Source organism: Ambystoma mexicanum, chromosome 12 (genome assembly GCF_040938575.1).
Source record: "Ambystoma mexicanum isolate Mex_15411 chromosome 12, UKY_AmexF1_1, whole genome shotgun sequence".
NCBI lineage: Eukaryota > Metazoa > Chordata > Amphibia > Caudata > Ambystomatidae > Ambystoma > Ambystoma mexicanum.
The window spans coordinates 13,949,542-13,975,863 of NC_090936.1; the positions used below are offsets into that span (position 1 = coordinate 13,949,542).

At 43.6% G+C, this 26,322-nt stretch overlaps 1 protein-coding gene across 2 annotated transcripts in view; it reads right to left on the reverse strand.

The window, feature by feature from the left end:
* Window positions 1-26,322, reverse strand: part of SEMA3A (semaphorin 3A) — a 469,097-nt gene that overhangs the window by 313,811 nt on the left and 128,964 nt on the right. For both annotated transcript variants that reach the window (XM_069627820.1, XM_069627819.1), the window contains exons 2-3: window positions 19,057-19,214; window positions 685-747 (exon numbers count right to left, since the gene is read on the reverse strand). In XM_069627820.1, coding sequence (XP_069483921.1) covers window positions 685-747; window positions 19,057-19,214 — 221 coding nt within the window. The remainder of the gene's footprint in view (window positions 1-684; window positions 748-19,056; window positions 19,215-26,322) is intronic.

Here is a 26,322-nt window from a genome sequence, read left to right on the forward strand (position 1 = left end):
AGCTTGTGTGCCGTGGTAAAGAACTCTGAAAACTTAGTACTGTTTTGCATTGGTGTAAAAAAAAAATGTGTTTTCTCTAGTCAAAAAATGTATTTACACATTACACACCCACACAATAATATGAAGACAATTCTTTGAGTCATCAGCTAAGGTCGCTCAAGACACATCCTTCCTCAATGGCTACTCATTCATCATGAAAACATCACTTTCAACACATTTTCCACTAACACTTTCATTGTGTTGTTGTGTTGCACTCTTGTAATTACTGAATGATATCACACAATTCAGTTCTAGAGCAGTGGGTGCCTCAGGCAGTTTTGAAGAATGGACCCGCAACATGACAATGCAGTCCCGATGACGCTAAAATTCCAGGGGGCCACTATGCCACAATAACTCAGGTTCCAACGCGCCCCTTTAGTTACCTGCCAGGCTATTATACAAGTCTATGCAAAATGGGCGAGCATACTCGTCCTTGGCATTTAAGGGGTTCATATTCTGAAATCCAGCGCATCTGGTTGGGTTACTGACACATTCAAACTGGCGTATTTCTTTTTAGAGCAATATCACACCGCAGGCACTGTTGAGAGTACAGATGTTGAGAAAAAAAACATTTAAAAATGAATATGATGAAAGCAAATGAAATATGAAGGATTTTCCTGTGCAGACCATGAGTTGTGTACTTACAATAATGTCCTTTCCAGCCCACTTGCACTCGTCTCTTCGGGTGTGCGACACGGGCCATACAATCTACAAACAAAAGATGCAAGCTGTTAACTTTCAGCTGTTGGAAACATGAGCTCATTTATAGTTTAAGGACTCACAATCATTCACTAAAAATACATTACTCTGGCAAATGTGTCCAATTTCAAGCACTCTGTCAGATGCTAGATGCACCAGGCGCTACATAGGTTCTGCACGCATTGAACCAGCCTTGGGCTGCCATACACAAGTGGGTGCATTAACGCCGGCATGGATTTTTATGGTGGCGTCAATGCGATTGATTTTTATGAAATATGACTGAAATCACCACCCATCAAAAGTGGCTGAATTCAATTGGAATCCATTGTAGTGTACTTTGCAGGTGGTGTTTACACTGTTTCAGATTACTTTACTACTCAATTTTCCACTGCACAGTGGAAAGAGGAAAAATTGCATCTGGGTGATTTTTCACAAAAGTGAAAAAGGAGGCAGCTCCTCTGGTACAATGAAGATATCATATAAGTCATTTATAACATGCCTGTACACAAGTGTTTCTAGGTGCAACAAGACAAGTAAGGGTAGACGGAGGGAGGACAAAGCAACAATCTTACTAGGCCTTGTGTCATTCAGATTGTGCAAGTGTGGGTGTGAGGAAGGGGAGATGTGCCCTGAGAAGGGGGGTGGGGGGGTGCAGGTAACTCAAGTTCTGCAAGTAGGTGACTCCTAAGTGCAGGGGTCAGGGGACTGTAGGGTTGTAGATACAGACCCTTAAGTGCTAGGGAGGCCGGGAGGCAGTGCATGGGGAATGCGACATGCACACACATGGACCCGAAGCTCAGTGGGTGGCCAGGGGACCAGTGTGCAGAGCAGTCAGGGACATTAGCCAGGAAGAGGAAGAGAGAAAACAGAAGCGAAAAGGAAGGTCTTGAGTTGCCTCCGGAACTAGAGATGGTCCTGCTCAAGTTTGAGAGCGGGCAAGGGGGTTGTTCCAGAAGGAGGAGTGGGGCATTCTTGGTCCTCCCTCAATTACCCTAGCAGCGGTTAGTCCCCAGTTAGAAAAAAGAATAAACCATTGCATAGTAAGGAGCGGAGCGAGTCCGCATCATGCATACCATCATCATTTAGGTCCCCCACTACAATAAATTGTAATCCAGAGTGGTTAGACATTTCATTAAAGACAACATCATTCATTATTTTTAGAGCTTTTTCAAGGTTACATTTTGGGGACCAATATATATTAATTAGCAACATAGAGACTTTTCCTGTTTCTGTAATAAGTTCTAGATGTACTGAGAGAAAACTTGGAGCCATCAGATTTGAATTAAGAACCTTATATGACCCATTTGTCTGAACAGCTAAAAGTAGTCCTCCAGAAGGACGTCCCGAGTCACCCCGAGTAGCATATTCCTGAAAACATTAGTAACCATCTAATACACATGACCAATCATCCAGGTTTCTTGCAAACATATCAAAGAATGTTGCATTAGCTCTGCACATATTACTGATGAATTCATTAGTTGCGAATGTCCCCTGGAATTCCAGGGGAGTATCGAAAAAGCCTGTTGTTTTAAAGAGAGTCCTTCAAATCCTTTAGCTGAATTATGGAGTCTCTTAGAATCATAGCTAACCATCTCCAGCTCGTCTAATCATCTACAGAGTCTGCAATCTTGACCTGCACATGATTATCATCCCCCATTTTAGTATTTTTAGTTATTTTTTTTTTCCTGTAAACTCCTGTCCAGGGGGATAGTACCTACAGGGAAAGGCAGAATGTCGTAACCCAGCCTATTAAATTCTTCTGTTGCTGATAAAAAGGCCTCATATGTTGCTCTCGAGTGGAACACCAGGCAAACACAGTCCAAATATTCAGGGTGAATAAAATCCACCAATTTAATATCAGCTGATGATAGAACACGCAAAGACTGAATTTCGCTACATAGAGCCAACACTCGGCCACTTGTTAACGATTCCGGTCCATCATAATCAAATAAGTGATGAAGCAATATACTCGGAAAATCTGGGTGGCCAAGTTTTCTCCACTGAATCTCATCTAAATTGCAATTATGTAACATTTTCGGAGGATTTCGGCTATAGATGGGATCACATGCAGCTGAATTCATGGGAACATTTGTGTTGGAAGAGGTAGCAGGTACCCTAGAATTCTGGGAAACTGACCCTCGTGCTACTGTGTTTAATATGTTTTGTGTTACTGCAGGTGCTAAATCCGTCCCGTTTCTAGTGTCACCCCTTGTATATTAGATTTTGATCTTTGATTCCCCGTTTCAGGAGCATTTGGAGCAGTAGCATGTTCTGCCAACATCGATGTCTGCACCATTCTATCAACAGATTCAGTGTCTGTTTCTTTAGACTCTTATCTCCCTCGAGACTCCCATTCCATTCCTCACCGAGTCATTCCTGTCAGACATAAGGGGGGAGGGGGGCAATTGTACGGTATTCTTACCACCCCAAACCAATTAGGTGTGGTACTGCTATAGCAGCACTGGTCTCACCACGCTGCTTTCGAATAGTGCCAACACCCTCTCTAGATATATGTAGAGAGCTACTCATAGCTTTTCATAGCGTAGAGATTGTCCTAGAGTCTTACACTCAGCATTACCCGTACAAGGGCTTTTAGTGTTCCCAGTTATATGTTCTAGTGTCTGCAGAACTAAGGGAGATATGTCAGCCAATACTGTCGCCAGTCTTTCTATAGAGTTGTCCTTTGCAGGCATGTTGTCGTCCTTAGATTGTTCGTTCAGAATCGGGGCGCCATTCTTTTTTTTTATAAACAAATTAAGGAGGTTATTTTGAGAACGGGCAGTAATCTCATTAGGGGTTAATGTTTTTTGTTTGCCCTTATAATCTTTGGCATAGGACTTCGACATTAGTGTTGAAGAAATAGTGTTACTAACCGGGACTCCCCCCCCATCCTTTTTACATATAATGTCAGTATGTCCCATAACAGTCATTTTGCTCACATACATGGACGGAAGATAGTAGAGTTTTACTGGCATCATTTAGTTGGCTTAGCGCTAAGACACCCTCCTCCTGTGAGGTATTCATATTTAGGTTTTTCTGCATAGTATGATTATGCTTTCCTAGTTTCATTACATTTTCTGATTTTGTTCCTTCCTGTTTAGGTAGGGACTGCTTTGCGGATGTATGCTCCAATGTTCTGAAATACATGTATTTGGCCCCTCGGGACATACAATGTTAGGCATACCATCTGCTATTAATTCTTGATTGTCTGTGTGTTTCTCGACTTCTTTAGCCGCTTCTCTTTCTTCATGAACCATGATGTCAGCGAGTAAAGTGGGGCTATCAGAATGTTCATCGGCTACTACAGCAGGTAATATAGGAGTCTGTGGTTGACAATTTAAATTAGTGGCTGCTTGTATCAATTTAGGTAAAGAATCTAGCTGAGTCATTTGGGCAGAATTCTGGCTAACCAGTTTTCCCAATAGATCCAATTCTAATGGTTTCCAATCTACCTGCGTTATGGGAACCAAGTGGACTGCCTGAGCATAGTTTTTGGCGTTGGGTTCGAGAGAAAGTATTGTTTGGGTAAAGTTCTCATTCATATATCGATTAGAGGTTTGGGCACCCTTAGTTGACATTACAATGTTTAAATTGAAATGTGGACATTTCCCAGTTGGACAGTATGCACATTACAATGTTGGCATCTACAGACGATAGAGATTGAATTGTTACAACTTTACAGTCACTGCAACATCCGATTGTTGCATGCGGTGCTTGTACCCATAAATGCCTCAATCTCTCCGGTATTAGTTTGGCAGTCAGGCCGAACATGACTCAAACTGTCTGCATTCAGAGCAGATAGAATTATAATCAAAGTCTCCTCAAAGATTGATTATGTTGGCTGTGATTTTACATATATCCTACACGTGGAGTCTGCACATTGCTGACAAAAAGAAGCCATTACAGGCTTTGGGTGCTTTGTCACAGTTCACACAGACAGTCAAGCATCCATCCACCTATTGATCTGCTTCTGAGAAGGTACAGTGCTAAAGCCAAAGCATTGCACAATATGAGGCTGGTCTATGGGCAATGGCTGACACGACTAATCTTCGAATGGCAGAGAAACTGCTTCTTAAAGTCTCTACTGGATCTTCCCAGTTCAGCATCTTTATTCTCGGCCCCTGGAGAATGCATGCGTTACTTTGGGGATACATTCATCTTGGAGCCTGATTAAGCGATGGCTCAGAATTTGGGGAAGTGGAAGAGCTACCCCTTTACACTTGACTCCAGACCATGCCATTTCATCTGAAGTTGGTTGTCGTTGCATACCCTGCTTAGCAGATCAACAAACACATGGCCTTGGTAAATGTAACAACTGGCGAACAAGTACCATGGCTATTTCTACTGCGATCCGTGCATCGCTATTGTGAACTATGGACAGTAGAATGACATCAAATCATTGAACTGAACAAAGTTTCGAATCTTACCCACATTGACCAACTATTTTAAAAGCTGTTGATTGACTCTTATGGACATGTCATAGGTGTAAGCAAATAGTGATCGCACGAGCCCGGTTTAACCTAATTGCATTGAAAGCTGTTACTGGCAAGCGGCCAACAAATAATGACCTTGACTGTTTACTTTGCCATGGTGCACAAGAGGTCATTTATCATGTTCTTTTCCGTTTCCCAATTTACTCCTACATTAGGATTAGAACAACCAGACTTGTGCTTGGACAACCGGGGTTTAGCCATTGCCGGCCAGCACTAATTTACCTATTTTCAGTTAACACTGCTTTCATAGCCTGGCCCATACTTCCCTTCTATGGTCATGCACTAAAGCAAAGGAAAATGTTAATGAATTTCCGATGATAGTTTTTTCTGTTGTTTGTATAGATTTGTTATTGTGTGTTTTATATTGTATGGTTGCAATTGTTGTTTTTTAGTTTAATGGATGTGTTCATCCAAATCTACTTGTTCTGATTGATGTTCTCCAAAAAACCCTTTTTACTGATGGACTATTTCATTTTTCCCCCCTAAGTTATTAGGTGTGACTCAGGAAAATAAAGTGATGACCAAAAAGCCCAACAGATAACCATAAAAATAACTGTAGACTAAGGTTTTTCGATAAACATTTTACAATGATACATTACTTTCTTTCTAGAGACCGTGCTATTAATCTGATGAGGGCGAGGGTTTCATACTCTGTTTTATAGATGTACATATCTGTGGGGAAGGGAAATGTTGATATTCCGAGAGGATACAAAAAAAAGCTGTATTGTACAATTGTCAAAATTGATCATATGTCATGAAACTCAATCTCTTTTGTAGCTGGCATGGCTGACCCATGACCAGGTCATACATTGCATGCAATTAGCCTGTGCTGGGAATTGCTGCACACAATTCCTGGGAAATATGCACCCTCATGGAGTGCTTTGCTGGCAAGACACAAAGGGGGTTTTCAGCTCTCGACGTACATTCTGCCACGTGACGGGGGAGGGGAACGCATAGCATCCGGCCGCGCGCAAGGTTTCCGATATTCCAGTAGGATTAATATTGTGGGCAACGGGAAAGGTACACCGGTGAAACTATTTTGTGAATACTCTTTGGGTCTTGAGTTACTTATATTGCATGTGGGGCATGCGACTCATCTGCTCGAGTACATGGCGACCCTCTCACAGTCAATTATTCACGCTTGTTGAAAAGCTTTTAGGAATTAGATCTAGAATCAAACATGATCCCCAAAAAATGCCAAGCTCTCATTCAAATGGCAGTCCCTGATAATGGCCTACGTATGTCAGAGAGCTGGGTTACACCCTTGATATTCGATCCGGGTTATTTATATGTGGCGCAAAGTGCAATCCGCGTGAGGCCAGGGGAGTGAGTCGGTACCATAGCTATGCTAAAGGAATTACTTGGAGGATTTTAGCGCATATACAAACATTATGAAAACTGTCACATAAACATGTGCTTGCACAAACTTGATTCCAATTTTGCAGGCATGTATAGTTGTGGAGAAATCGACTTCTCCATTATTGATTGTAGGAAATGTACTCCCCTTATAAGATCAATATTTAAAGTTCTTTCTGATTAAATGTTTCTTCTCCAGACTGTCATTGTAAACTTTGCAGATTAAGCTCTGAATGTCCTCACTCGCTCAAATGATGGCTACTTTCTAAGCGAGTGACGGGAGAACCCGCCTGTCGACTGTCAAAATGAAAGAGACAGCCTATTTACTTCAGACCGCTGGGGACGTAGATCGAAAACTCTTCAGAGTTCTGGACACGGCGAGATCGAGAAGCAATCCATCTTCTAGGAAAAGAGAGGAAAGCCACACAGGCAAGGGAGTGCTATAGAAACAGCTAAAGCATCGCAGGACTTGCCTGAGACACGGCGTGCAACGTAAGCAAACGTGAGCCCCGGTGCAGTTGGAGTTTCCCTGTGTTTCATGCACATTTCTTAATGTTGGCTCTGTGGCAGCACAGTCACCAATGGCAGTTGTTTTGTTGTTATTTGCTAGAGGGTAATCATATTGGCCATACTACTGCCTGTGTGTGTGTCCTTCCAGATTGAAAGCAGTGCTTGGTTTGTTTAAGCATGTGTTTCACTTGGTAGCAATGTGTGCGCTGATTGAACTTTGGCATGCCTAATTAAAGTGTTTTGAATGATTTTTCTTATGAGTAACCGTCAGCATTGTGCACACACAAGCTTATATACGAACATCCTTACGAGTTTATTCCTTTGAGTCGCATGTAGGTTAATAGTCCTATAACGTACCTAGAATTGTAGGATGCAGTTGAAAGTCCACATGCTGGCTGTTTGGTGCACCGACAGCTTTCGGGGGCAGTGAAGCCATTTCCTAAATTGGCCCCTAAGTGTTAAATCTCATATAAGAAAATATAATATGTGCTTTGGTAAAAATAAAGAACACACATGTTGTTCGCTCTGGTACACATTTAAACAAAGTCACTTAATGTGCTTGATGCCAGGACTACCTGTTGCATTCAGGACAGGGCAAAGTTGGCTTACATCAATTTTCTATGGTGATAACTGGGACGGGTTCAGTATAAAAACTATCAACTATCAAGACGTACGGGATGGCACTTTGGTCCTTCACACATTTTAACATTAGGCAAGATTGTTGGAGCTTTCCATAGAGAAGCTACTAGGGTTATGATCCCACTTAAAATAGATTTAAAACACACCCTTGAGTACAACGAGCATGTACTTCAACACACGTGAAATGAAGGGACCTACGCTACATAAGAGCGTGTGCACACTCTGTGGTTATGCATTCAAACACGTGACTAGAACGCATGTGAAACGGTCTTCCTGCAGATGGTTACAGCTCCAACATTTGATTGTCTATTTACCACCGATTTCCTCGTGCAGTTGAATGAACGCCACAGTGCAGCGATTACTTCACAGTCCCCAAACAGCAGTGGGTAGAGTGGTGTCTGCCCGGTGCCACTCCTAGTTCGTAACACCTCATAATGTCCCCACTGATGTAAGCTTTGCAGTCCTCCCACCTCCAATTTTCCATACAGTATGGAGCCCTGAGTTTATTTTTAAAACACGATTCCAGAAATCCTTCATATGCCTGCTAGGCGCACACAAAATAAAAGATATTAAATATCACACATATGAAATCTATGGTCTGCCAGCTGTGGCTCATCATGACATTGTGTGCAGATACAAGTAGACACAGGGGGAAAACGATAGAAAAAAGGGCACGCCACAGACACAGTCCAGGAATCGTCTTTAAGTGTTTCTTGCCACAGCTGAGAATAATGTTTAAATGAGGAGCGAAGATTTGGCAGGGAAGGGGAGATGATGTTTCTCTCCTGAGAATGGAGCTACATTCCAAGGAAAAAATCTGGCACAATCCCAGGTCACATGTGGGACAAGTCATACTTTCTCACTCGCAAGAGACAGAACCTTCAATTATCTTACAGTGCAAATCCAATCACTTTGGTAGCGTGAACCTGTGTTTTATTTATCAGCAATATGTTTTTCTATTAAATCCCAATTCCTTCTTTATGAACACTTTTTTTAATTTAGTATTTTACGAATGGAATTTGCAACCTTGTTTTTACTAATTACTTTTGGATTGAATGTCCTTATTTTATTTGTTTTTGATTCTCAACTCCTCTTTACGTCTCCACACGATTTTTTGTTCTTATGTCCTTTTTATTCTTGTTGAAATTTGCTCTTAGCGGCAGAACCCCCTTAAATCTCCCCGCTTCCATTCAGTGTTTTGAAATTCACTCAAGCTTGAGCAATTTCAGTTGCCTTTACGGAAGTAGTTTTTTTTATATAAAGATGTTTATTTCAAACGACGTTTCTTCTGAGTGTCTGTAATGGAAATTCATGTTCACATGTTAGATTACACATAAAGGCGAGGATACATTTGTATCGTATTTATAGCATGCTGCATATGCTTTGCTTTCAGAATGCTTGTTCTCATACAAAAAAAGCATATTTGGTCAGAGAAACAATAGTAAGTCTTGTTTCAAAACACACCTAAAACAACCTACAGATTTGCAATGTACGCACGTGTGAAATATGTGAGATTCACATACATGCAATAAAAGTGGAACATGGTCAAACCATGGCAAATCCACAGAACCATGCACACTTCACTGAAGTAGTGCAACATAGTCATGTTATAGCATTTTAAGAATGATCTGCTTTTTACACATGTGTAAATTGTGTAACTCTATTGCGAGTGTAAGTACAGCATTCCTTTTGTGAATCGGCCTGTCAGTGATTAAAACAATACTCTTTCAACTTCTGGAAGTTTTGAATTTTGGCTGCAAGTGGAACTATTTTAAACAAAACGCTGTGTAGTGAAAGATGTCAGCTGTCACACTGAAGACATTTTGAGGTCAATGTTTACCATCTAACAAACAAGTTTGCACAGCTACACAACTCTACACAGACTTGTCACTGTATCATGATAGCATGCAAACCCTCCAGACTTGGGGTAGGTTCCATGCTGCTTGGTATTATTTGGTGCAATCTTCTAAACTCTTTCTATACACCTCTTTGCTTGTTGTAGGCTGTCTTTTTCACACAATCCCTGGAAGCCCCACAGAAAATGCATCCCTCTGTTCCGTGAACGGAGAGAAATGTCCATACCAAGAGCCTTGTACGAATAGGTCACCCAAATCACAACTATTGCTCCGATGCCAACACACCCACGGAGATCAAACAGGAAAATGGAGCACTGTAGCATAACCACCAACTAGTTCAAATGATCACCATGACCTGCGCGTCCTCCCCACGACAGGGCATAGACGACATACTGGTTAATTTCCATCCTTGTCAACTTTGTGCTGAGTGTGTGCATAAAGAGAAGAGCAGAGTAAGTGATTTGACGATAGGTGAATGCCCCCCCTTATCTGCAGGTGAATGCCCCCCTTATTGCCCAAAACATACTCTCTCAAAGAGCTGAACCACTCTCTATGAACAGGCTAATTCTGGTCACCCTGATCTCGGGAGGATAGCTCAGGGGCAACGCGCTCGCCTCGGAGGCAAGACGATGCTGAGCAACACAGGTTCAATCCCCAGGTCTGCGCTTAGAAACCTCTGGGTGGTAAGCGCGTTATAAGTAGGGAGGAAAGAAGCATGTTGGGAGATTGGTTTGTTATAGAGAGGAATAAGGTTGGCACCCAAAGTGTCTCCCAGTGTGGCCAAGTGGTCAGCTGGATCTTTGGGAAGTTCAGTGACTATGGTCAGGCTTGGGTCCATGCAGATTTAAAAGCACACTAGAGCATATCCATTTTAAGTCTTTGTTGAAGTGAAGAACGTATTTTCTTAGATAGGGGTGGTGAGCAAGCGAGTTCTAGATGTTGGACCCGGGTGGCAAAGGATTGGAACCGAGTGTGGTGCACGATGCAGGTGTAATGCTATTGGCCGGCAGGTAGGGGGCAGCTAACCTCGGAGAGCCATTCCACGGGTTCTGCTGCTATCATCTCCTTATTGACTAAAAATATGGTTCTTTCTTTGATTAGGAGGCAAAACAATGTCTTGAAGGCTGAGGTGATGTAGGTAAAGCGCCAGAGTCCATAGATGATCCAGAAGCATAGCTCTAGGCAAACTTGGCGGTTATTAAGTAATGGGAAAACGAATTGTGTCATTGCAGGAGACAGACTACAGCCTGCCCATCTAAGGTACTTGAATGATAAACAAGTTCTAGAGATCGTCCACTTGGTGGTAGCGCTACAGGAATGCTATGCAGGCATGCAGTTTATGGGGCATAGGCGCACCAGGCTGCGACCATGATTTAAATAATGATCAGCTATTTGGTCAGAGAAACTAACATTGAAATTCAGTAAGGAGCCTGTGGTGTGTTTGTTGATTTTATTCAGTTCTGATAGTTGACCTGACACCACACTGGACGTTGCATAGAAACACCATTAGTCTTTGCCAATTTGCTGTTATATCTCCAATTGTCCCACTGGCTTTTTTCCTCTATGTACAGGTTTTGTTCAGAGTCACTAACCCAGTGTTAAATACTTTGATTAAGACCTGAAATTCCAGGAAACTTGCAGCAAATGCTTCCAAGAAACAATTATTTAAATAGACAATGCACAAGCCTCTGCCCGAAATAATTGGTTAGGTTGTACAGCACTAGGAGGGATTACAGTTATATAGCAAAAAGCACAATTAGTGTGCTGTGTGTAGTACAGAAGAGAGGACAATTCCTGAACACCAAGAGAGGGACTCACTGCACTCATAGGGAAGATGAAACTATAGGCAGGATAGATGCAGCATGAACAAGGCAGAGAAAGTAACGTATGGCGGATGCACGAGGTGAATGCAACATGAACAGGCACGAACATAGGTCGCCAAGATGGAGACAAGAAGCTCAGAAGTACAGCCACTTTCCTAACATTGCCTGCAACAGGCTTAGGAATTAGCAAGGCCTCAGATAGGATGCAAGGAATCTGACCATCCGCACGAGGAGAGGGCGCTCACCTGGGCTTTTTGATAAACAAAAATGAATGATGTGAGATTAGCCTCCAAAATGTGTGCAGCCATTCCGCACCAATTTTACCTGCTTCCCACACGAAATGCATAGTCACATGTACTCCGGGAATACAGAACCTCCAGATGTCGTCTTCTCCTGTCATATTCAGCTGGAAAGCACTCCTTCCTCCAGCCATGGGCAGACTAATTAAAATATCAAAGGCTCCATGGAGCTGCTTTCGCTTTGTCTTATCCGGCTGCTGGCAGTGCATACTAATGAGAGAAATTTGAGGCAAGCCTGATGAGGGGGCTTGGTTGATGGACAGACTACAGGAATGGCGAGGCTAACACCTCTTTGGCATGCAATGTGTCAGCTTGAAGCTAGTACCCACCTCTATGTATGAAAGGCAGTGAATGGCCCGTCTTTGTCCAGCAGATACTGCAGGTGTCCCTGCAGAGCAGACCACTTTTAGAGGAATGGAGGATGTGATTTTAGGGATACAGGAAGTCTGCTCCCAGCACAAACTTCAAGGGTGACCTGCACTTTAATCAAGAGTCTCAGAAGGCTCCATTAACCAGAGAGACACTTTGATCTGCAACAGACAGGGAGATGGTTGGGACTTAGGTATATGTTGTCACCCCTTATCGGTCCTGTTGCAGATCACTCTGGTCCTGACCTCATTTATAACACAAGATGGCTGGTGGTTACCCAGGATTGGGCCATTAAGGTAGGCTTGGCCTGCACCAATCACTGGTGCCATTATGGCTTTAAAGGAGGGCTGAACCACTCACTTAGCAGATCATCTGAAGACTTTGAAAAGAGTAAGGAGGAGGACACATTTGGACCCGAGCTGTAGGTACAGTCTACCTTACATCTTCCACCAGTGAAGGAAGGCCAGGACCTCCAAGAGGGAAGCAAGATCCCTCCCCTAAACATCTCCCAGGCAACACAGCAAGATACCGGACTCAGAGCACCTGTCCCGCAGCTCCAGAACCGGTGCATAGCCAACACACAGCATGCCCTGCTAGGTTCTGCCAGCATGCTTCCTAGGTGGGAAGGGCCGGAGAGTCTCTGGACAAAGGACACAGCCATTGCCTGCTAACACCCCCCTGAGCTTTTGGCTGTCCACCTTGAAAGGACACAAGCCCTGCAAAGAAGGTAGGAGGAGTGCCACAAAATCATCATCCAGCATCCATCTTTTAAGGACATTTTCAAAACAGTTGAGTCCTCAAACAGCCTCTGGCTGCACTGCTGACTGTTGTAATGCCGCAGTCACCAGAGCCGTACGAGACACCTCGACTAGCATTCCAGATCCACCGACCAACACAGACAACGTTACTTGGCCCTGAACCGCCGCGCTGGACAGCCTGCAGACATCCGTCCAGCCTCACTTGCCGAACTGCCTGCCGCCTGGAAACTGGCCACGGTCTCTGGCCACTAACTCTGTCTAAAGAGCTCCGAAGCACCCTGGAACTGCCTCAATGCTTTTGAGCACCAAGAACTTCTTCAGCACCAGGTGCATTGTTGTTCTGCCCCCCTGGTCCTTCTCCAAAGGCCCATAGAGACAGTTATGACCCTTTGCCACCTTGTTGCTGGAACCAATAACCTTGAACAGTAAAACTGATTACTTTGCAAACAACCCTCCTGTCAGTATCCAGAGTGCATCCCTTTCCTTTGTGAAACTGTCCTGTATGTTCTTTTACAGCACGGGTTGTATTTTGGAATGTGCTAGAACTGTATGTTGTAGTAATAATAAAGTAGATATTTGTATACAACCTTGACTGGACAGTCCCTTTTATCATTGGGTAATAATTGTATTGTTGCTGTGGTGCAACTAACCAACGATCCACAACCTTTCGGATATAGGCCGGCCCTTCCATCCACATTACCAAAATTGGAAAAGGAGGTTTATAATTGATTTGTATTCCAATCAGATGCCTCTGGTCTATTAGAGGTGTGGGGCTGATTGATGGTTTAGAAACAGATATTAATCCCTCGACCACAAGTGTCCCTGAAGTTGATTCGTCACACAAGATGTTTAATTGATAAAATACATTAATTTAAAAAGCTTTAAAGTTGCCCAGATAGTAGTTTGTGGCAAACACCAAGGTCAGATGCATGGAAGGGAGTGATAGATGAGCAGAACACAGGGACTAGAACACCATTCCCAGGACGAGAAGCAATGGACTCCCAAGTTAATTACGATACAACACAATCACAAACAACCACTAAAGTCCAGCTGTGTGAGATTGGCATGCAAAAGGGGTGGCTAAAGGAAGGGTGTCTCAGGTGGTCACAAAGAGTAAAACATGCACATTAGAGTCAGCTAAAAGCATAGTAAATAGGACAACATAAAAACACATTGGCTATTCATTAGGAGACAAGTGCAGATATGACACCTGCTGAAACTCCCTAGCACACACACACAGACACAAGATGATACACAAGATCAAATAAAAAGAAACAGATAGGCCACATGGCCTGGCAATGACAGGGAGTACTTTGAATTGGAATTAGTGAAGACAATGTACTTCTCTCTCCCCCTACCCTATGGTTGTCTCATATTTTGACATCTCATTAAAGTGCGTAAGGTTGATGAGTAAAGTGCTAACCAATAGAAATCCATCTTGCCACACCACCCATATTGAATAATGCCAGCAAATTAGTGGCCATTGTACTGATGTACTGAACGTATTCTCTATGATTGGTTGGAGCCATCCGAGATGTATAAACCAAAGAGGAAATTAACACCTATGTATTCCATATATATCTAAAGAGATTAACCAATTGTAACCACTCACAGGTTTTGTCAACAATATTGTATTATAACATCATTGCTTACGTATTTTTAGTATAAAATCCAACCATACTCATTGTAATATGAGAGCTGCTTGTATGCTGTCCTGGTCGAGATTCTGTGTTTTGAATAAGGCAGGGTTTTGTTGTGTAATCCAAGTTCTCCATTAATGACTATTGATTTGACCAAGTCTGATAAACTGGGCAAATCTCTGCACCCATCGCTCGTCTAATATAGTTGGAGGGAAGCAGAGATAACTTGTCTGCAGGAGCGCCGAAGCGGTCTTGTTCAAAAACATTTCAAGAAATACAAATATTTAGCAAAAGCAACACTTTGAGGGTTAAGCTGATCCTCAAGTACTTGATCAGTATTTGCTCAAGTAGAAGACCGATGTTGGTCACATGATTGGTGTGTGAAGATCGTTCTCTGTCTTCGAAGGCCGTGCCTTAGATACCTTTTACCATCACCTGATATTTAACAGGTGGAAACTGGGCAAAAGCAGCTGGTGTTGAAAGAGAGCTGACTGGCATCATGGTGATCAATCAGTGATTCATGTGGTCTATCATCATTGCCCATCGCAATGATCTTTAACCCATTCTCATACTGCTCAAGGAGGGTGCAAGCATAGGACTGGCAATTTTAGGCTATCCTCTTCAAAATGCAATGCATTAAAATTCTGGATATTTGCACAATCCGTCAGTTGCAACATGTTAAATGAATGAGCAGAGTCATCACACATGACAAACAATGTCAAGTGTGACATGTGATCATTGTATGTACTTGTGCAGACTAGGATGGTAAAGCAAGGAGTGTGAGTGTTTATCATACTACCCACCATTATATATATATATATATATATATATATATATATATATATATATATATATATATATTATAACCCTTCCACCATTTACCACAGTCTCAGCAAATCCAGATCTCGTTGGTGTCTCGTTTGGATTTCTAAGAAAACGGTCACCCCAATGCTCTGTTACCTCTTCCTCGTTCCATCTAAATCCGGTACCTCTAGTTTCTGGAGCATTGTAATTACCAACTTTACAAGGGCTATGTTGATTTTAGTGTTCCCTCCTTCAATCAATGTTCCCCACCACTCACCCGTGCTTCTAGTCGGGTAGATTTTATCGGTGGCGAGGAGCAGTGCAGAGATAATGCTTATCACACACCTGCATTAGGTTCTGCAGGGGACCTGAGCTCATCCATGCGCATTGCACGCTCTCCTGGTGCACTTCAAGGCACTTGGAGATGCGCATTTAGACTAGGAAAGCTCTGTCCCCTAGGAAGGTCAGAAGATGCTTTGCATGGGGAGGGGTTCGCCATTGAAGCCAGGCACCTTCACAAACAGGTCGAACAATCCATGTTAATGTACATATATACATGTCTTAGGTATGTTATAATGTGTGTCCTTTTGCAGTGTGTAATAGTGGACAACCCCTCTGTCTAAGTGCTGTAGAACCAGGTGCTGTTCTTACCCATTTAATGGCACCCAATGCATTGGTGGCTGAAGGTTGAGTCGGCCCTGGTCTGGGATTCAAATACGTGAAGTGCAGTCTGGTTGCATGTGAGAGGTGAGCACATAACGCATAAGCTATCTACCCAGACCCAGATGTTTCACTTCATCCACCCAGACAATTGCAAAATGCAGTTGGCATCGCCCAATGCCTACGTAATATGCAAAGAGCCTGCAGTGAAATGCATTAAATATCTGTGTGTCTCCCTGGTATCCAGACCGGGAGAGCCTATGACCTGGCTGGATGGCCTAACATTGCAGCTCTGAAGGATGTTTGCTGTGTACGTCATTTCCTGTTGGGCGTGGCGGGTAGAACATCATTTCATTGAAATGACTGTCTGCAGTGACAAAGTCTATTCTACTTTTCTGAAACCATGTCTGTTGTGCAAGGCTAAGTATTGGACCCCCATGAGAGGCAGCACAATGACCTCCTTGTGTTGAAGCATTTGCGTGCCTAAGGAATGCCGCAACGTGGTGTCCCGCGAGCCTCTGCCTTCTTGCCTAGGGTGGGGGCATCCATCGTTTAGACAGATGCAAAGTCAGGCAGGCAAACATGCTACAAATCACCTCTATCTGCGGGCGATCGGAAAAGCCATAAAATGTGCGTTTAACAGCTGTGACATTTTAAAAGGAGCATTCGTTTGTGAGAAATGCACAACACTGATGACGCGCTGCTCCAAATATGTCTCGGGCCATTACTGTGTGTGAGTGATGGTGTGAGGTCAAGCTGCTGAAAGTCTGGAGCACCGTCTGACTTTTTACTTTATACATTAATGTATTATGATATCTTATTATTAAGTTGTTCTGGTCAGTGCTAGGACATGCAATGCACCCCATCAGAGCATGTTGGGTGAAGATTTTTCATTATTTACAGCAGCAACAGTGAATATCTGTATTCCAGTAACATGGCACCTGACAAGGGAGGGTACCTGCCTATGTGACTCCCCAAAACCAGATTCACATTTCTAACAAAACAGGCTGTTAGTGGTGCACCTGTGCCTGCCTCTTTAGGCCACCTGCACTGCCCACGTGATGCGTCCAGGCCAGTGGCGTCATCACCACGAGATGTTTAAACATGGCCTAAAGTTATAGGCAGGCTTCAATCGTGGGCATTGCTACCATCTATGCTTATTTACATTACAAAAACATGCTTACATTTCAAGTTAATATGTGATTTGACTTGCAGAAAAATGCACCATTAGCAACTGAGGGCCACATTTTTACTCCCTAAACAGTCCTTTCACTCCCAACTTCTGAGAGTGAAATATCTTACCTCATATTCCTGACTGGGCAGACACACATAAGGTTGAGCATTCCTGACATACGTCTGTGTCATGGGACGCAGGCACCTTCTGTGTGGGTGCAATTGCTGTACCATGGCTTCCTCGGCAGCAGGAGTCAAACGTCTGCATGACACCGCTAACCAAAAGACCCTGAACGTCCTCTAAGATAACTACCCCAACTCTGTCATCCACACATAACCAACAACACGCAGCAGGAGCTGTCACAGCCCCATGTCACCTTCCATCATGTGTCTGCTCACCCAGGCATGCCACTGCTGCAATCACAGGACTTCCACACGTGTGGAGACCCGGAACCAGCAACCAGTCCACAATGCACCACTTCTCTGTATAGACACATGGCAGAGGTCTGTCCTGCTTGTGAAAACATCTCTTGCTCAGAACGCGAATGCCACATATCTCTTAGGTCTTTGCAGCTGCTGCAAATGTCCCCAAAAGGCTGCAATTTTGCTGAATGTATCAAATACAAGCAGTGTAGTCTGTATGTGTACCACGACAGTCTGAGAATTGAGTTCTGGCCTTCATTCGATGTTGCTGCCTTTTCTGATGAAAGGGGTTCTCTTCGGCATGACCCAAGTTCAGGGTTTTACTTATCAGTCCCTCCAATAATCTCTACTAACCCTCAAAACATTGTCTGTGGGGACACATCATTGGCACAGGTTTATCAAGCTGAGACTCATAAAAGGCTGACTAATTGGATTCCTAGCCATGACCTGCAGGTGGCATTGGTGTGAGCCCGTCTCACTAACCTGGCTTACTAGCTACAATCAAGGGGATCTCAGGAACAACCAAAACTAACGAGTATCATAATCGCCACAAACTAACTAAAAAAGCACAACAGTGGTCCGATTAAACACAATCAGTGGGCACATTGCATAAGGAAACAATGAAATGATTTGAGCATTATTAATTCAGAACCCAAAAAGCAAACTAAAGTCTCTTATTAATCCGTCCATTCGAAGTCAACCTACTTCGCGACCTCCAGATTGCTAGAGGCTTGATCTAATAGGCATTTATTCAGATCCCATTGATGCAGTGGTGGTCCCCAAGCACCACGGCTCGTAATGCCATTGAAGGACAGCTCCCAGCCTTCATCACATCATCATATTCAACTCATAGACACCAGCAGGGTCTTCATGTTGACCTGAATATAATTATAGAAGCTTGTTTAAAGTCTGTCTGCTAATTAGGAGGGGTCGCTATGATCTACAAGTCCCTGCCAATAAGCACCCAATATTGAATATCCTTGGGAGTAAACATCAAACCATGTTGCCCCACCCGGCAGTGCTAAATATTTTTTTACCACCCACCTAATCATGACACACACACACACACCCTTCTTTGCCCCCTCCTCTGGCTTCTCTGCACGTCTTCTGATCCCTCCTCTAGCACGACTTAGCTTCTTGTCCCCTCCTCTTCCTTTGCACTTACATTAATTCTCTGCAATGCTAATCTATCCTCTACTCCCCATTGATTTCTTTGCTCCACAAGCATCAAAAATATTGCACCTCCAAACTTCTCCTACCTCTTCCCTATCCAACTTCTGACTCTCCTCTGCAGCGTTCCCCACTTGCCTCAACATTGCTTCTGCTCTCCCAATTCTTAAGATCGCTGCAGCCAATTCAGACAATCCCGTTAAATATCATCCTGTTTCCTTCCACAAGGACTACTCCTAAATCACTGAATGGCCGGTAGTTACTGCTACCATATGTCCCAAAAGACACTACAGAAATTCAAATTTGATATTGACATGTTCAAATATGTCAGTTTGAAATACATACCTTTTGAAATTCTTTAAGGTTGGCCATGTTGAATGAAAATATATGATCCTTTGCGCCAACATAGAGACGACTTCTTTCTTCATCCAAGACAAACGTTTGGTAATTTGAGCTGTTCGCCAGGCCATTGAAGGTGATCACATTATTGGAATCCAACATTTCTATTGGTGGAAAAAGCAAAACATGTTCACGTTATCTTGTTGCACAATAGTAACAGGTGTGCATAGTCACTTTTCCACTTATTGCACAGAATGGTGTGTGGCAAGTAAGTGGAGTCAAATCACATCATTGTCTGATCGACTGCTCATTTTGTGAAGCATTTCCTTATCAATTTGTCAATAATGGATTGACTGCATTGCTTTTTGGGGGTTAGCATATTTGACCATGTTCATGGGTCCACCCTATTAATCTACACGTCAAACAAACCAATTATGAAATAAATAATTGGTCAACATAAAAAAATCTGTTATGGTATCAAGCCCCAGACAGTGAAATTGACTGATTCATTAAAAGTTCTTTTTTCTGTTAATGTTTTAAGAGTTAATCAAATAAATCTAAAAGGGAAAACAAAGAATTAAACATAATTTCATATACAAATAGCAAGCATGTCTCCCAGAAGCACAGCAATTTCCTAACAAAGTAGTATACAATGAAAACAACAACCTGACCAACTACATACATACTTGGTGTCAAAATATTAGAAACATGTTCCTATGGTTCACATACCTCCAGATTATGAAAAAGAATGCAAAAGACTAGGAGGATTTGAGGATGTGGGCTGAGCCTTTGGGGAAAATAACTACAAACACAATTTAAGAACAAGAACAATGTTATGTGGAAAATACATGGTTTTCAGAAATGGAAATTCTAATGGTCATTCGCCATCGCAGTATTAAAAAAACTATGTAGACGCCTTTTAATTCATCCTAGCCAAGCTATTGCATAAGTGAAACAATGCTTTCCAGGCTGTTCACGTGTAAAGCCTCTACGGGTCTGGACATGGTCTCTCTGAGATCCAGGGAGATTAAAGTGGTGCTTTCACTTTACTTCTGCCCTGTCTCTTTAGGCTGCTTAGGAAGATTGCCCTTATCAGGGCTGTCATCTGGGAAATGCAGGCATGTTCCTGGCTTCTTTCACATATTACTAAAATAGCCTGTCACAGCTAAAACAGCCTTTCACCCCTGTTCATCTACAGCTGGGCGCAGCCAGAAACCTACAGTGAAAGGTTTCATTACCTAATGTTAATTCCCAGCCTTTTAAATCACCTTCTTGTGAAGAGTTTTCAATTGATTTTGATAAGCTTTCATGCATGTTATCCTTAGAAAAACAAGTTCTGCTTAAGGGCAGCCGATAAGATGCACTGTACATTTTAATCTATGATGTTACACCAATGAAATACTTAGCCATTTCTTCGATCCCTTAATGCACAACCACACACTTACTTGTGGGATTTAAATCCAGAGCCTACTGATAAATGATATGTGTTGCCAATCTGCAATCTGTATCGTGTTACTTATTTTAAAAAAATAAAAATAAATAATGAACATATTTAAGGTTAAAGTATAGCATAGAAATCAGTACACGGTGGGGGTGGAATTGAAAAACAGGGGGAAGGTATGCATCATTCTTAGAGAGGGGCAGCGAGGGCGCAGATGCCATCGGCAGAATGAGATACCAGCAGGGTACCTTTTGGTTCCCTAAGGGGCAAAGAGAACTGCAAGGTGCACCTCAAATGCCAGTCCAAAACATTGCATGTGGCGGGGGGAGGCGGGGTTGATCCGGATTTCAAAGGAGCAAGAGGGATGGGGTGACGGACACCTTGAACATCTTCCAAGCCCCACCACTGTGAAGAGGTTGGTCTGCAAAACACTTCTGAACTTGACAGCGAGAAGAGATTGGAGATAAAGTCTAATTTTGAGCAGAGTTGTGAGAAAGGGCTGTGTTCAATTCTTAGTAACGCATCAGTCCTTGATGATAAAAGAAAGCCAAGTGCACAACAAATAGATGTTCCACTGTGTCTCACTCACACTCCCTCATGATAGGATGCTGCTGGAGTCGTACATTAATAAACCATATTGACCTCAAATATTTAGGGCCTCATTACACGGATGGCGGAGAACCAGGATGCTATTAGCGCCATGGTTCATGCCGGTAAAATACTGGCACCGCCTTGGTGGAAAGGGGAATTACCGCCCCATTCCAAGGTTGGCGGGGCGGTAATTCCCCCTTCCACCATTGCCCTTCCCCATTCCCATTTTTGCCCCATAGGGCTCTATGGGAATGGGGAAGGCGCTAATTACGGTACCGCAAATTGCAGTACCGTAATTAGCTCCACTGGTCCCTTTGCGGGTTGGTTTTTAACGCCTGCAAAAAGCAGGCGTTGAATTCCCCAACCCGCAAAGGAACCTCGTAGTAAGGCGGTAAGGATTTACCGGTACCAGTAAAATACGGGTACCAGTAAACCCTTACCGCCTACCGTGTAATGAGGCCCTTAGTCTCCAAATATGGAACAGTAAGTTGCAGTCAGTTAAGCCAGTTGCCACATGACTTGAGGGCCATCCTGAAGAGACTGACGTGGCCTTTGGTTTTTACGTGCAAGCGCTTCTAGATAAGCAGGTGTCATTTTTGTAAAATAATACAGATAAATAAAGCATAATAGAACTACCGGGCTCAGTGCTCTGCATTAGGTTTCAAGACAAGTTAAAAATGAAGGAATGTTTTAAGAGAAGAATTAGGTCTCAATGTTTTGGAAATAGTAGTTCAAGGAAAGATAGGATATAAAAGACAATGCATCATTCAGGTAGGGACAAAATGAGAGCAACCGTCAGCTCACCATTGTTTCATCTGACCACATTTGACAGAGTCAAAAGTACAGTCTTGCGAGGATAGCTCACGGGCAACGTGCCTTAGGAACGTCTGGGTATTAAGCAGTGTTATAATTAACCTATCATATCATAGATGCCACAGAGAGCATTCAATTGCGAAGGTGTCTCTGTTAGTTTCCCCAACAATTTGTAGGTGGCAATCTGTGTAAGCCCCCTACATAGGTCTGACATGGTTTTCACACCCTTCCTTAACTCAACTTTTTGTAGCTGTGGTCTAGTAATCCATGCCAAGCTGTGGGGGGGATGGGGGAAATACAGGATAACACCAGATTACTTTGGCAAAAGGGATGCCAAGAAGAATGCTGTCTTAAATACTGATATGTTTATGATATAGGTAAAGACTGCATATGTAGAAGAGGGTCTAGGTTATTTGATTATTTCCAAGTGTATTTTGTTGAGAGCATTGAAGCTCTCAAGGAGATCAATCCACCTTGTCACAGGCAGTGTAGAGTTTCGGCTGGATGGCTCTTTACAAAACCTCAGTACAGGGCTTCCTCAGGATACACTTTAGCAACCAGCGATTTCTTAACATCTGACAGGGATGTGGTGCTGGTTCTGAGCATGTTAACATTAAAGGTAAATGCAGGGGAGGGGACCAGTTTATCACTACCACATGGCTTTCAGGTACTGACAACCTTGCAGTCGAGTCTCGTGCAGCCCATATGAAATTCAGCTGCCACCAGGCAGGCTTTTAGACTCCAGAGCAAGGTTTAGATCACAAACACAGCCACTGTATGCAGGCAGTTCCTCACACCAGAATATTCTTGCATGTCCACAGCCAGATGCTCTCGGGAGAATTCTCAGCGGCAACATGCTCGCCTTGGAAGTAAGACAACATGGAGCCACACAGGTTTCATCCTCGGGTAAGCGCTTAGAAACCTCTGGGTATTAAGCGTGTTATAAATAACCTATCATATCATCTCATATTCTGCTCAGCTCCAGGTTAGAGACAATGGGCCTCATTACAACAAGGGTGGCCGTGGTAAGAACGGTGCCAGAAAGGGACCGGCACCATTCATACCGGGCCGCCACATTCCGAGTTCTGCAGCGGGTTCTGCTCTGGATGCCTGGCCAAACCAGACGTGCAGAGCGGGACCCGCTAGCAGTACAGGATGCTAACAATGTGCCCGTCATTAACAGGCCCGTTTTTAGCATCCTCCCCATTCCCATTAAGCCCTGAAGGGGCTCAAATGGGAATGGGGACGGACCGGGTCCGGGTCCCGCGAAAGGGAATTACCGGCCCCTCCAAGGTCGAAATAGCCCAGTATTCCCTATTTTTGGGACCCGGTTTGGGGTTATCAATGCCGGTAAGAATGGGATGGCTACCTTCAAACTCCTAATGAGGCCCAATGACTGCAGGATGTCAGAATCGAGTGTTCCTTGGTCCACTGTGGTACTGGAAAGCAGCTGAAATGAAATCACAACGGGAATAGTTAATCTCAGAGCCACACACCTCAAGGCCTTACAGCTTGGGAGTGGTGCAAACCAATCTGGAGTGAAGGAGGAACACATCTGGTGACCAGAAGGTGCAGGAAGACCTCATTAAGGTACTTCACTTAAGAAGGTACTCCTTGCAGCGGCAATCAATAGTGATTTATTTCTTTGATTTCAGAGTTTACAGTAGATTAAAAAGACCACCTCAGGCAGCTGCCAGAGATTGCGAGAAACCTGAAGGTTTCTCTCTAGCTAGTCCCCAGGAATATGTCATCCAGGTGGCCAGGACACTGCAATTGCTATTGGATCCAGTTCCTGGGAGTGAACCATTGTGGAAGAAACACCTGGATGGGGGGCGGTCCTCAGGGTGTGGGAGTGGGACACTGACGGATGAGTTGCAGTATCCCCCTTCCTTTGAAACCTGTTTCCCATACTCTCACGCATGACATTCAAAACTACTGCCCCCCTTTTCTAACACAATACTTTTGCACAACACAAAAGACAACGGACTAACATCAAAGCCGTTCGCCTGACATGTCCCAATATAGGGTCAGGCAAAGTCAGGAAATTGACCAGAATCACACACACCTGATGGCCCTTTTCCTCCCCCACAGGGATAAAAGGTGGAGCCAGAGAGCACAGACGAGAACGGCAGACAGCACGACGAGACAGCTAAGCGGGCGCACCAGTTCTAATGAAGGAGAAAGGCGTCAGGAATCAAGAGGGTGGTGAGGAGAGAAGTGACCTTGCCCTTTTCATCCCAAGCCTGTGGACCCTTTGTGGAGGAGAGCATAGTACTGCAAACAATGTCATGCAGCAGATGTCAATGGTAAACAGGGCAAGCCTATGCCGATAAGAAGGAGTGAGGGAGGCTCTCGCGACCGTGGTACCGGCCTTCACTTCAGTAAATCCTAAAGTCAAGCGGTTCATCGCGCCGGTGAGTCGAGGGGAGCACCGAAAAGAACCGGGCTGTGTTGAATGAGAAGCACAAAGTGGCAAGTTTGAACCAAGTTTAATGAACACCATAAAGAACTTTAAAAAGTGTATAGGGGAGACGAGCTGCAGAAGGAAATCGACACCACACGGGTGCTAACACGAGACACTCTGGTTGATCCCTGTATGAATGAAACTACAGAAACCAGAAGGCCGTAGGAGAACGGCCAAGTAGGTCAAAGTGGTCATACAGGAGGTTGAGCAAATTCCCCGTCAGTTGAAAGTCATTGATCTACGAACTATAAAGAAAGCAAGGGAAGTGAATCCCGTAACCCTTTGTGAATGTGAAATCGGTATGAGTGAATCTGACCGAGGGATGCTAACAAGAAGGGGGGCAAGTCTAAAGTCAAAAGAAACAGTGTGTTGACAAGAGTGAACCCGGTGGAGGGATGTCCATTGGAACCATTTTAAAAGACATTAAGATTTGTGAAAGATGGATCTACACCCAGAAGAGGGACATCCAGGGGTGAAGCCAACACCCAAGGACTGGCAGTCAAGAGGGGTCCGAGCCCGACCGAGAGAGATACAAGAGCGAAGCTATCATCCAAACTTTATTGAGAAAAGAACCAGTATATAAATTGTGAGTAACAATACGTGAGGGGTCAGCGGCCGGAAAGAGGGGGACCCAGGAGTGAACCATTATCGCCCTAACAAACTTTAATTTGTTAAAGGAACTTTTGTTTTGTCATTTAAATACATCAGGTCCTCGAAGGCAAGAGACTTTCAAGTGAAACTAGGCTTGGCCATCAACGGCCCTGAGGGCTGAAAGCTCGAGAGTTGAAAGCTGTACTGTCATCTCGTGCTGGGAAGGCTCAAAAACGTGGGGAAGGGAGGCCCAGGTTACCGCATCCTGACATATTATTTGAGAACGCTTCTATCTTTGCTTGGAAACTATCCACACCTCTTTTTTGTATTAGCTGTAAGGTTTGCAATAGGTTTCTTAGTATAGGCCCTTTTATTTTGACACAATGCCACTAGGACTGCCTTTTTTCATTTGATGGTCAACGTATATGCTTTACTGTATACAACATATTTTCTGAAAATGTATTTACAAAGATTTATTAAGCAAAGCCTATGCCAAGTGAACAAAAAAAAAAAAGAAAAAACCTTTCACACGGTATCATTCAGATACCATGAACCTACATGTTTTCATACAGTAAGTAATCAACATGTTTCAACATATGGGACATTTCTTTCATGCACAGCCTTCCTCAGGATTAATGATTGTTTGAGGTTTTCATCTTGGAGCTGAGGTGTATCCTAATACCAATTTGAATATCCAATTTTAGATTTTGAACAATACCACATGTTAAATGGAGTTCCAATCAGCATATCCAGAAGCGGGAACAGTGCTCCTGGGTGTGTGCTGGAGGAAAGAGAAGCTTTGGAAATCATGAGAAGAGGAGAAGCCCAGCCAGCACCACGAGAGATGTGGGAAACTGAAAGCTGAAAAGCACAAAGGCAGGAGAAACTAAGGGCTTCCCTCGGCGAGCCACCAACGGAACAGGAGACAACACAAAGAGCCGGTGAGTCCACACTGGGACAAAGGGAGCACCGGGGCATATCGGCATATACGCTGTATGTTAAACATTGAACAATACAAGTCAGATAAAGAGAGGAAGTTGTTTCTTGATATTGAAAGTAAGACATTAACACATGTTTGCCTTAGAAGGGAATCTTTAACAGACCATGGAGATTGAGAGCCAATGCTAAGGTGGTGAATGATTGGAAGTGTAAGCAAAACACTGATGACAAAATATACTATGGACAAAAGAAGTTAAGAAAAGGGGCTAATGTGGTAAACCATCAAAGGAGGAGTTGTAAAGACAGAACACTACAAGAAGTCCTGCCAGGAGAGTATACCAGGCAATCACAACCATGTGAGCCTAAAGGAAAGAGAGAAAAACAACACATGTGTAAATATAAGAAGCCCTGGCAGGAGAGTATACCAGGCAAT